Below are 12,106 nucleotides of genomic sequence, written 5' to 3'. Positions count from 1 at the left end.
ATGTCTACAGCTCATTCAGGCAGTTAAAAGCTCGATCTTGTTCTGGACGCCACTGAAAAGGTACAGTATTAAGATCATTCTTCTTTCTAGCAATCTTGGACTGTGTGGGTGGTGGCATCAGAATAGAGAGAGGTTTGCTTATCTTGGAAAAATCCTTAACACATTTCCGATAGTATCCTGCAAATCCAAGGAATTGGCGTACCTCATTAGGATTTGCAGGTGTTGGCCCATTGCGAGTCTTCTACACCTTGGAAGAATTTGTTTCAATCCCACCAGTTGAAATGATGTAACCAAGAAACGTAACCCTGTCTTTGAAGAATGTACACTTTTCTGGAGCCAGTTTAATTCCAGAGTCACGTACACATTGAAACACCTGCAACGGTCTTTGAAGATGTTCTTCGTAGGTGTCTGGGGACACCAGTATAAATCAGTATAAATGAGACATGCCTTCAAATGCAAATCTTCAAAATACTCGTTCCTCAAACGGTGGTAAGTTGCTGGACTGTTCGATAAACCAAACAGCATACGATTAAACTCAAAGAAGCCATGAGGTCCAAAAGAAAAGGCGGTTCTCTCCTTGTGCTCCTCTTGGTGGTAGCCACTTCTTATGTTCAATGTGGAGAAAAACGTAGAGCCTTGTAGAGTATCAAACATCTCATCAATCCTAGGTAGAGAATAGGAATCCTTGATTGTACGTTGATTTAACTGTTTATAATCAACATACCACTCTTTACCACTCTTGCGTACAAGGACAACATTCAATGATCAAAGAGAGTGAGACCTGCGAATGACCCCATTCGCCAACAACTGGTGAAGATGATCTCGCACTTCTGCATACATTGCCAGGGTAATTCGTTTGTGCCGCTGTTTGAAAGGCTGATTATCTATCAGATCAATCCCGTGTTTTATAGCAGTAGTATGACACAAGTCATGATCTCCAATAGAGACAATATATGCAAATGAAGATATGACATTTATACCATCTTCTACCTGCTGCTTAAGGAGTGCCTTTTTCTCAATTTCCAAATTACTCAGAACCGTAGCAAAATCATCCTAAGCGTCTTCCATGTCCGGTTGTTCTTCAACTGTCACTGGTTGCAGCTCACACAAAATGGCTTTGGGCTGAATTACCACAGTTGTGGTAGTTAAGTTGGAAATATGTACGTCAACCAACTGTTTGGAACCGTACACATAAAGTACCAGACTTGGAAAAATACCAAGATCTTTAGGCACTGGAAATGTCTCGGTTGCCTGCAGCACAGCACAGGTTCGATGATATGGCAATGCACCGTCTATACAACTAGGGATGCTAACTTCAATGTTTGCAGGAATAATTATCTTCTTTGAAGCAGTACACTTCACCAAGCAAACCGAAACTTCTCCTTGGCAAGCTGGCGTTCCTGTAGTAACACACTTCTAAACGCAAGGTACCACGGAGTGCCAAGATTGGCTTCCTGAAGAAACATCGCCATGTTTCTCCCTACATGAACTCATAAAAATTGACAAAACATTTGTTCCTAAAATAACAGGCACTTTACTGTTATAATTAGTTGTGAACCACTAACAGTAAAAAGGTTTAGGCATATCACTGAACTCTTCAACACCGACCTTACTTCAATATACCCCAAGTATGGTAAATCATACCCATCCGCACACTCAGTATTCAATACTGAAGTGATAGAATTCAGAGGTAACTGAATGAAATTTGGGCGATAAAATGCTTCACTGATAGTTGAAACAGTAGCTCCTGTGTCTATCAGTGCTGTAGCTGAAACACCATTTATGCTAATGTCAGACACATTAACAACACCAACCAGACCTGTCACAGCAACTCTCTGTGGGGTGATTTCTGTTAGACAATAACCTATGGACCACCCCTGTACATAGGTTGCCTCCCGTTTAAATGCCGTCTACTATGATCCATGCGCACACGACATCCCGAATGCACATGTCCAGGTTGATGACAACGAAAACATACAGATTCTCTAGATTCTGTGTAAAAGACGGACGTCCTGTGAGGCAGACGCCTTAAAACAACACAAGACATGGCTGAGCACATTACTAATGACCTGCTTTTTACCTTGGATAATACAGGTGGTAAATAATGAAGCAGTCTGTACAACTAAATGTAGAATACAGCCCCAAGTTCAGCCAGCAAGCGTTTCGCTAACGGTCGCGACCTTTTTGCTTGGTTCACGACGTGACCATTTTGGTTTAAAGGGAGAGTAAACACAAACATGAGCCTTATGTGTTGGAAAGATGCATACCATCATTTCAGACATTTTACTGGGAAGGTGGAACACGTGCATTTTTAAAACGTGAAAAGTTTATTCTATTGAATTGAATTATATGGATGGAATATTCTTTTGGAGTGTAAAATATGATTAACCATTGTTTAGTGTTTGGATGTATCAAAGCAGCAGTTTTTTAGAACTTTAAACAAACCGACAACCACAGGGTTTGCATGGAAGTGATTCTTAAACAGAACCCGTGCGTAATGGAAAAGACCATCACGATGGGATAGGATCTGCATTGACCACTTCATCCCTGAGGATTACGACAATTATTTAAGGTGGTCGATAAATATGACACCTAGAGCTCAACAGGGTGAGGTGGGAGGAGGCGGGGAGGGTACCAGAGCAGGGGCGGCAGTGTAAAATATAATGGTACGGCTCGAGGTTGCCAGACTCTTCTTTCAAATTCAATTAATTTTCACAGATACAACAAATATACCCACAGATGTGCCTCTTTGAACAATTTGTGTGTGTGTGTGTGTGTGTGTGTGTCTCTCTCTCTCTCTCTCTCTCTCTCTCTCTCTCTCTCCCTCCCCTCTCTCTCTCTCTCTCTCTCTCTCTCTCTCTCTCTCTCTCTCTCTCTCTCTCTCTCTCTCTCTCTCTCTCTGTGTGTGTGTGTGTGTGTGTGTGTGTTTGTGTGTGTGTATATAAGGTGGATGTGGAGTGTATATTGTATATATTATAATGGATGGAGAGTATATTAATGAATGTAGAGTGTAGGTTATGTGTATAACAATGGATTATATTATAATGGTGAATGTGGAATGTGGAATATACGTATTATAATGAATGGGTATTGCAGATAATGTGTATAACAATGAATGAGTAGTGTAGGTTATGTGTATAATAAAGAATGGGGAGTGCAGATTATATGTACACATGTATATTGAAAACACAACGTGTCATTTGGCAGGATTGTCAATTGATAATAATAAATGGGAAGTGTATATTATGTATAATAATAAATGGGAAATGCAGATTATATATATTTAAAAACACAAAGTGTCATTTCGCAGGATTGTCAGTTGATAGTAATGAATGGGGTGTAATAATATATGTATAATAATGAATGGGGTGTAATAATATATGTATAGTAATGAATGGAGTGTAATAATATATGTATAATAATGAATGGGGATTGCAGATTACATGTATAGTAATGGATGGAGAATGCAGATTATACGTCTGCTAATTAATGGGCAGCGTAGATTATACGTACAATCATGAACGTGGAGTATAGATATATACGTATAATAATGAATGAGGAGTGTAGATTAAACATATAATATTGAATGGGAGTGTACACTATACGTTTAATAATGAATTGGTTGTGCAGATTATATGTATAATCATTAATGTGGAGTGCATATTACATATTATAGTTAATGGGAAGAGTAGATTATATGAATAATGATGAATGGGGAGTACAGATTATGTGTATAACAATGAATGTAAGATGTAGGTTATAAGTATAAAAGTAAATGGGGAGTGTATGTATAGGAATGTAGGGGTTGCATGGAATATAAGTCTAACAATGAATGTAAGATGTAGATTATAAGTATAAAAGTGAATGGGGAGTGTAGGTTATACGTATAATATTGAATGGAGAGTGTAGATTATACGTATAATAATGAACGGGTAATGCCCATTATAATAATGTATAGTAATTTATGGGTGGCATAGAATATATGTCTAATAATGAATGTAGAGTATATTATGTGTATAATAATGAACAGGGTATATATTATACGTATAATAATGACTGTGTAGTGCAAGTGCTATGTATAGTAATGTGGAGTAGTGGAGTTTAGATTATGTGTGTAATAATTAATGGGTAGTGTAGATTATATGTACAATAATGAACATGGAGTATAGATTTAATAGATGCCCAGTAATAGCACATGGCCTTTGATTTACAAGTCGTGGCACACTGGCTAGAACGACAAATAGCCGATTGGGCCCACCAACGAGGATCGATCCTAGACCGACCGCGCATCAGATGAGCGCGTTACCACTGTTCCGCCACTTGTGCATCAAGATAGTCATGAATGAAACCTTATAAAATGTAAATTGTATACATGATTAGTATCGTTACTTACAACTATAGTATAGATCTATTGCATGTGTAGGTTATAGTTTAAACGCAGATATTCATATATTCTTCTGTTTTATAATAATTTTCAACGAAAAATCGTTTGCAAGGTCGTCTAAAATTCGCTTTTCTTCCTTTGTCTTTCACATCGTCTACAACTTCCTTTACATAAAAAATTATAAATGTTTTTTTAAACAAACAATGGTTGTTAATATCGGATCCCTGATATTCACAAAGAATGCAAGAATGATGCTGGGCATAAGGTGGCACTTAACTGGGATAGGGTGGGTCTGAAGTAATGAATGTTTGGTTCTAAAATATGAACATGTTTAAGACCAAGCTTTGCAGTGTTATCTCCACATATTTCCTGTCATATTAATTGGAAGCAATGGATGGGTGAAGAGATTCTGGGATCCATCCGATCATCACATGCAAGGGCGGATCCAGGAACCTTTTGTCTTCCTTGGATCCGCCCCGATTCACATACCCATCTAGATTCGCCACTGATATTCACATCAACTTTTACAAAGTGCTCTGGCCATACAAACATCAAAGAACGCAAAAAATATTATTATGTGAATGGTTAAAACATTATTATAACCTAAGCATATTATTCAGAGGGAGTGCATATTATAGATACAGTATAGACTGGGAGAGTGTATATTACATGTATAATATGCACTGGGGAGTGCTTATTCTACGTATAATCTTGACTGGGGAGTGCAAATCCAGGGGAGTGCAAATTATGTGTGACATTGGCCTCGATGATGTCATGGTTAAGTCATCGGATATTAAGGCTGGTAGGTACAGGGTTCGAAGCCCAGAGCGAGTTTTAACAATTCAGTGGGTAGGTATAAGACAACTACACCCTCTTCTCTCTCAATAACCACTAACAACTAACTGAAATGAATAATAAGTCAGACTATAATCCGTCTCTTCGTTGTCTAATAGAAGAAAAGAGAAATCAATATATTAATTTAATTTGTCCTTCTGTGTTTTCTTAACCACTTTCAGCAAGTCATTACTAAACCCATATATATATATATATATATATATATATATATATATATATATATATATATATATATATGTAATACGTGTGGCCAACTACCGGCCTCGGTGGCGCAGTGGTTAAGCCATCGGGCTACAGGCTAGTAGGTACAGGGTTCGCAGCCCGGTACCGGCTCCAATCCAGAGCGAGTTCTTAAGGGCTCAATGGGTAGGTGTAAAGCCACTACACCCTCTTATCTCTCGCTAACCACTAACCAACTAACAACTAACCCACTATCCTGGACAGACATTCCAGATAGCCCAGGACAGCGTGCTTGAACCTTAATTAGATATAAGCACGAAAATTAGTTGAAATGAAATGGAATGAATGAAATGTGGCCAACTGCAGGAGTGTTGGAAAGAGTCAGGTAAGTGTAAGGACGTGGGTTTATTTTGTACATCCAGTGTTCGATGTTTTTATTCGTGTTAGAAGGTCGTGAATATTTCATTCGTTCATTTATTCATTCATTCATTCACAAAAACAAACAAACAGAAAAAAACAAAAGCAACAACACCTCCTGACTGCCGCCACATAGGCTTCCAATACCGAACAGCAGCAAAGGATTTTGTTATATATGCTTTATGGGCAGGACTGCATATATCACGACTTTTGATATACCATTGTTGGAACGGGAAAACTTAAGGCAGGTCCATCTGAGCTCATTTGTTACAAAGTTAGATTAACTTACGAATTTGAATGAGCTCCTTTTCATAGCCTACATGTACGTCTCACGATCACAGCAATGAACGGCAAAGCACCTAGGAATTTAATTAATTTTTCCAATTTTTTGAAACTTTTGTTGTTGTTGTTTTGCTTTTTATCTTTGCAAAGTTTATTTAACAAAATAAAGAGTAACCAAGAGTAAAATTGTTTGGCTTGGTTTGGTAGAAACTTTGTTAACAGTGTTTCATTTTAGTATTTACTTTCGACATGTCGGAATGTGCAGCGAAACGCCGCCATGTTGAATTATCGCTTGATGATAAACTTAAAATAATTCGAAAGTTCGAAAGTGTACCTGGTTTTTGGGCAGTTTTATTAGTTACTATATCAGTAGAGACCTCCAACCAACAAACGGTTTACCTCAATACTAAAACCTCTGTAAACCAGATACCCCATAGCTGTCCGGTTTTGAAGGGTTTCACTGTATCACAGTGTGAATTTCAGTAAATTATTTTTATTATTCTTGATTATGAGATGTAAAAGTGTGTCGTATTTCAACAGACTGCTATATTTTATTTCCTCTTTTTTTTCCCCTAAATGTTTTTAGGTTTGTACGATTGACATAATACTTGACAGCAACTTGACAGCAAAAATAAAGCATGGTATACACGAACAGAGCATTCATGTAATCATGCAAGAGCACCAAAATGTGGCGAAAAAAAGCATTTAGGGTAGGGTCAAACTTGGATGATTTCCAAAACTTTCCCCCCAAAGGATTCCGTAGGACTTTTTTTCTGTCATCGAGTAGGCTACATATTCAAAAAACAAAATCCGTTGAGTTTGCTTTTGTTGCTATGTGTGTGAGGTTGAACAAACATTTTGGGTAAAATGCTGGTGTAAAAGGAACGCAGTCCTATTGGACCTCCATAACTTAGGAACCATAGTCCTACCCGGACTTTCATACCTGATTTATTTTAAGTTGTTTTTATCCTAGGACTTGTATTCCTACCGGACTTGCATTCCGTTTACACCGGTACTAAAAATATATTTTAAAACATTGTATAGAAATCAAAGTGTTTGCTGAAAAATAAAATGCTTTGGGTTCACTCTCCACTAAACCAGCATATTAAGCACAAGGTGTGCCATAGGACTACCCAGCACCCCCGCAATACAAAAATCGTTTTAAATTGTTTTCAAAATATATCTACCTATGCCGTCTCCTGAAAATATGTTGTCCTGTCCTTCATTTATTAGTATGCGAGCTATGGCTTTACTCTAAATGGAGCAAAATACCACATTTAATGCTGTCACCGGGTAACCCCCCAGTTTAAAATCACAGTATACTATGTTAAAATATCACCCTGCATTTGAATATATTCCGAATTTATTGCAGTTTTATGTCAAAGAAATAGTTACACAGTCAGTTATTAAGCAAGGTTATTAATAGTGTTGGATTTTTCAAAATTGTCTATGTCGCTGAAACTTGACCAGATACGTTACCATTATTCAACTGATTTTTTGACAGGTGAAATAAATGTGTAGCAGATATGTTATTTCGAAGATGAACAGTTTTAAGTATTAGTAACTCATTTTCAGCAAGGGTTTAAATTGCAGGAGCCAGAGTAAAACTGAGTATTACTCTTTCTTCGTTCAAAGTGGAAAAGTGCGCGAGATTTCTACCAGATACGCTACCACATTTCATGCGATAACCAGCTACAGAAGAGTAACTGGTGGGTATTTTTATCTGACATAAATCGAGTGCATGTTCATGCTACGCACTGCATTAAAACACATTTCCTTAAAAGTATAGTTTAATTTTTGGAAGAAATTTAACTTAAGCGTCCCCAGATACGTTATCATCAGATACGTTACCATAAATTGACAAAATCGGTTATTTTCGAGCATTTATTTTCCAACTTAAAATAACAAACAATTTCATATAGTTGTCCTTCAATACTTGCACTATAACGTCATAGCGCATGCCCGTAAGTTTCATTTACCACTCGTTCAACGTAAACAACAGCAGCTTGTGAGTATCAAAATCAATCGAAATAATCCTGATGTAATAATTGCTTTAAACATAATGTAAATGCTAATCTTTCAAGTTTTATTGCCGATATTTTAATTGCAATATATATTTTTTAGTTTTGTTTTGCCATTGTAAATCTGATATTTGATAATTATTTCTAGCTGATAGTAACGTATCTGGTTCATTGCAGTAACGTATTCGGTTCAGTGTTGTTTCAGGTTTTGAACTTCAAACGTGATACTTTTTACAGCAAAATATATTTTGTATTCTTTATTATGTGAGACATCCTTATTGTTACATTTCAGTGTGTAAATGGCCAAAACTCGGGCAGAAGTACAAAAAGGTTATAGGGAACGTAAAAAAAAAATGATCCAAATTATTGAAAGAAGGAACGTGTTCGTCAGTCGACCTACAGAGTTACAGTGGACAAATTAACGAAACAGGAATTAACTACCCGTCGGCAGAAGGATAAAGTATACTCCAGAACATACAGACTTAAGAAACGGCTAAAGAAGAGAGATTAGAGGAAATAACTTCATCATTGGCAGAGGTTAGAGAAGAACCAAATGAAATAAAAAGCACTTCTGAAACTATTGCTGCAAGCACGTCCGAGCTGGTTACAAGCACGGCGTTACCATCTCTCAACACCAGATCGCTACAAACCAAAACACTTTTAGTGAAACTTCCATTCCATAACCAAACTCTTCAAAAAAAGAGACGATCAAGGGCACAGCTAAATACTAGAAATACAATTAAACAGCTCAAAGTAGAGTTTAAACCGATTTAAGAAAAGGTATGAAAGACTAAAACAGAGAAAGCATGCACCCGTTCCAGAGAGGCCCACTATGACTTTTAATGACCAGCTGCTTACTCCAAAAGCTAAAACTTATCATGATATTAGAAAAAGTGGACTTAGCCCTCGATTACTACCTCGGTCAGTAGTACGAAAACTGCAGATTGGCAACTGTATATTATCTGAAATCAAAGCATCACATACCCAAAACATTTCACAAAAAAACTAGAACAATCATTAACAAAATTGTAAGTGGCAGCATTGTGAAGAAGTATAGATGTCTGAGGTACATGACACGACAAACTGGAATCACACGTCACGCCTTCACTTCATCAAAATCAAAAGTACTTAATGCATTCAAACGAACCCGCCAACAACAGTTAACGCTGCAGATACAGAATCAGGTTATTTCTTTTCTTGAACGTGACGATATAAGCAGATGCATGCCCGGGAAAAGGGATGCTATCACTGTGAGTGGCGAAAAGAAACAGATACGGATTTTGAATGATTACTTAAGCAAATTGCATGATCTATTTCTGCTTGAAAACCCTGGTGTTAATGTGTCCATGTCACAATTTTGTAAATTACGACCCAAATACAGAATTTCGAAGCACGTTTATGTTAACTATAACTAAGTTGACTAAGTTGGACACCTGCGTTTAAAATACATTGAAATAGATAAACGGACGCAAGGGATTGTTTAAGTCAAAGTAATCGACACTTTTCATCAGTAAGCCGCACTTAACAGTGGCGATTGACGCGTTACGGGTGCTCGAAATAGCTCAGGAAGAGGTCGAAGAGCATAGGAATAATGTCCAAAGACGAGCATTGCGAGTTTTTAAAGACTGGTGTAATCCATTAGAAGAATTGAATGACGTCAAGTTCGTGAGACGATATAGAATTTCCAAGGAGTCTTTTCGATCTATGTTAGATGATGTTAAATTTGACCTTGAACACACTACAAAAAGGAGTCGTGCACTTCTCCCTTTGCATCAACTTTCCATTGCTCTTCGTTTTTACGCCTGTGGATCTTTTCAAATTGTTGTAGGTGATACTTGCGGTGTGTCACAGGCGACATGCTGTCAGGTAGTCCATCGAGTGACAGCAGCTATATGCGAAAAGAAAGACAATTTCATACATTTTCCAAAAATCCCAATGGAAAGACACGATGTGATGCGGGGATTCTATGATATTTCACAACTTCCTGGTATTATTGGCGCAATTGATGGCTCCCATGTCCTAGTTGTGAACCCTGGCGGAGTGACTGCACAATGCTTTATGAACAGAAAAGGATATTACAGCCTTAACTGTCAGTTGGTCTGTAACCACCTTCTGCTCTTCACCAATATGGTATGTAGATGGTACGGGTCAGTTCACGATTCCAGAATATTTGAGGAGTCTCGTTTGTGTAGACAATTTCGAAGAGGGGAGTTTAAGGGAATTTTGCTAGGGGATCCGGCATATACATGTACTACATACATGCTAACACCTGTCCGTCACCCTAGAAATGAATCCGAAGCAAGATACAACCGTGTACAAAGGAGTACAAGATCAGTCATTGAAAGAGCATTTGGGATCTGGAAGAGTAGATTCCCTTGCGTTGGTAAAGGAAATAGTCTCCGATGTTCAGTAAGTAAAATTTTATACGCCAATACATCATGTAAAAGAAAATACTAAATTATGGCAATTCACAATTTAATTGAAATATTCTTTCGACTCCAGTGATATCTGTTTCAAAGTAAAGTTTGTTTTGTTTAACGACGCCACTAGAGCACATTGATTTATTAATCATCGGCTATTGGACGTCAAACATATGTTAATTGTGACACGTAGTCACAGGAAACCCGCTATATTTTTCTTATATAGCAAGGGATCTTTTATATGCACTTTCCCAAAAACAGAACAGTACATACCACGGCCTTTAATATACCAGTCGCGGTGCACTGGTTGGAACGGCAAAAAGCCCAATCAGAGAAGTGGGTCCACCGAGCGGGTTCGATCCTTCGACGGAATCACCTCGAGCGAGCTATCTGTTTCAAATGCAATAATGAATATGTTTACTAAATTAATATCATTTAAAATAAAATATTGTTGTTTTAAATTCACTGGTCTATGTGCATCCACTGCAGTTGGACCACAACATGGCTATCACTGTTGCAACAGTGTGTTTGCACAATTTGGCGAAGCGAAGGAATGATCCTCTCCCAGATGAAGAGGACGACGGACCTGGGGAAGAAATAGAACAACCACAAGAAATGAACAGAGTGGAAGCAGACGATTCAGCGAGCAGCACTTTCAGTAGGATAGTACATACATACGTATACACACTCGTACACACATGCGCGCACACAAATAAATAAATACACATACATACATACATACATACATACATACATGTAACCAGGTGAATGTTTTATGATTTTAAGCTATTGCACTGCACTGTACAAAATACACACATACACTGGGTTTTAGTTAAGGTTCAATACTTTAGGGCAGTTAGTGTAGCTTGTATCATGTTTAGAATACTGACCTTTGACACTGACCAGTACTCACCTACTGACTGATATGTTTAAGCCAACAGGTGACTAATGACTTTTTGAAATTCACCTGACCAGAAAGGACATGCTTTTCATTCTCTGAAATAGACGCCATTTTGAAATTATTTAGGTTAGTTTTCTTTATCTTTTCTAATTTGCACTCTTTTTATTAACTTGCATAAAATTAAATGTAATTAATAAGCAATTATAATTTTATACACTAAAGCAATTAAATATAATTTATTTAGATTACATATTTTAGAATTATACATATACATTAATACTAGTGTTTAATCTATGAAGTAGTTATATTAATTTGGATTAAGATTTTATATAGGGGAATAAATGTAATACTTAGTTTATAATAAGGCGTGTAATGTCGTAGTTGCGTTCATTTGATATATATTATTATACTAGCTTAGCTTGTACTTGACAAATAGAAGAGTACTGTGTTTTCTATATTTTAGTATATCAGATATGGACGGTGATTTATGTGTTTTATTTGTTTTATAGCTGCTGATATCTACATTTCCTATTGACGACCTATGTTCTGTCGCCCTATCGCCCACAGCGAAAGGTAGACTATTGATTATTGCTCAGGGTACATTCTTGTTTAAGGCCCGTGCAGTATTCTTAATGCACCTGCAGTT

General features: G+C 37.3%; 1 protein-coding gene across 1 annotated transcript; it reads left to right on the top strand.

Moving 5' to 3' along the window:
- The first annotated feature begins 8,971 nt into the window (after positions 1 to 8,971).
- Positions 8,972 to 11,995, top strand: LOC121381733 (putative nuclease HARBI1). The gene is made up of 4 exons (XM_041511080.1): positions 8,972 to 9,060; positions 9,651 to 10,377; positions 11,049 to 11,217; positions 11,970 to 11,995. Exons 1-4 carry the CDS (start codon positions 8,972 to 8,974, stop codon positions 11,993 to 11,995), a joined length of 1,011 nt encoding a protein of 336 aa, XP_041367014.1.
- Positions 11,996 to 12,106: the final 111 nt, after the last annotated feature.

Source organism: Gigantopelta aegis, chromosome 9 (genome assembly GCF_016097555.1).
Source record: "Gigantopelta aegis isolate Gae_Host chromosome 9, Gae_host_genome, whole genome shotgun sequence".
NCBI lineage: Eukaryota > Metazoa > Mollusca > Gastropoda > Neomphalida > Peltospiridae > Gigantopelta > Gigantopelta aegis.
Note: the sequence above shows the minus strand (reverse complement) of the source record. Positions and strands in the feature narration are given on the sequence as shown.

Bases quoted from the DNA above. Each gene is read 5' to 3' on its own strand.
- LOC121381733 (XM_041511080.1), top strand. From the start codon at position 8,972: ATGACTTTTAATGACCAGCTGCTTACTCCAAAAGCTAAAACTTATCAT. The intron at 10,378-11,048 runs GCATATACATGT...CATCCACTGCAG, and splicing joins GAATTTTGCTAGGGGATCCG to TTGGACCACAACATGGCTAT. The intron at 11,218-11,969 runs GTAGGATAGTAC...TTTGTTTTATAG, and splicing joins TTCAGCGAGCAGCACTTTCA to CTGCTGATATCTACATTTCC.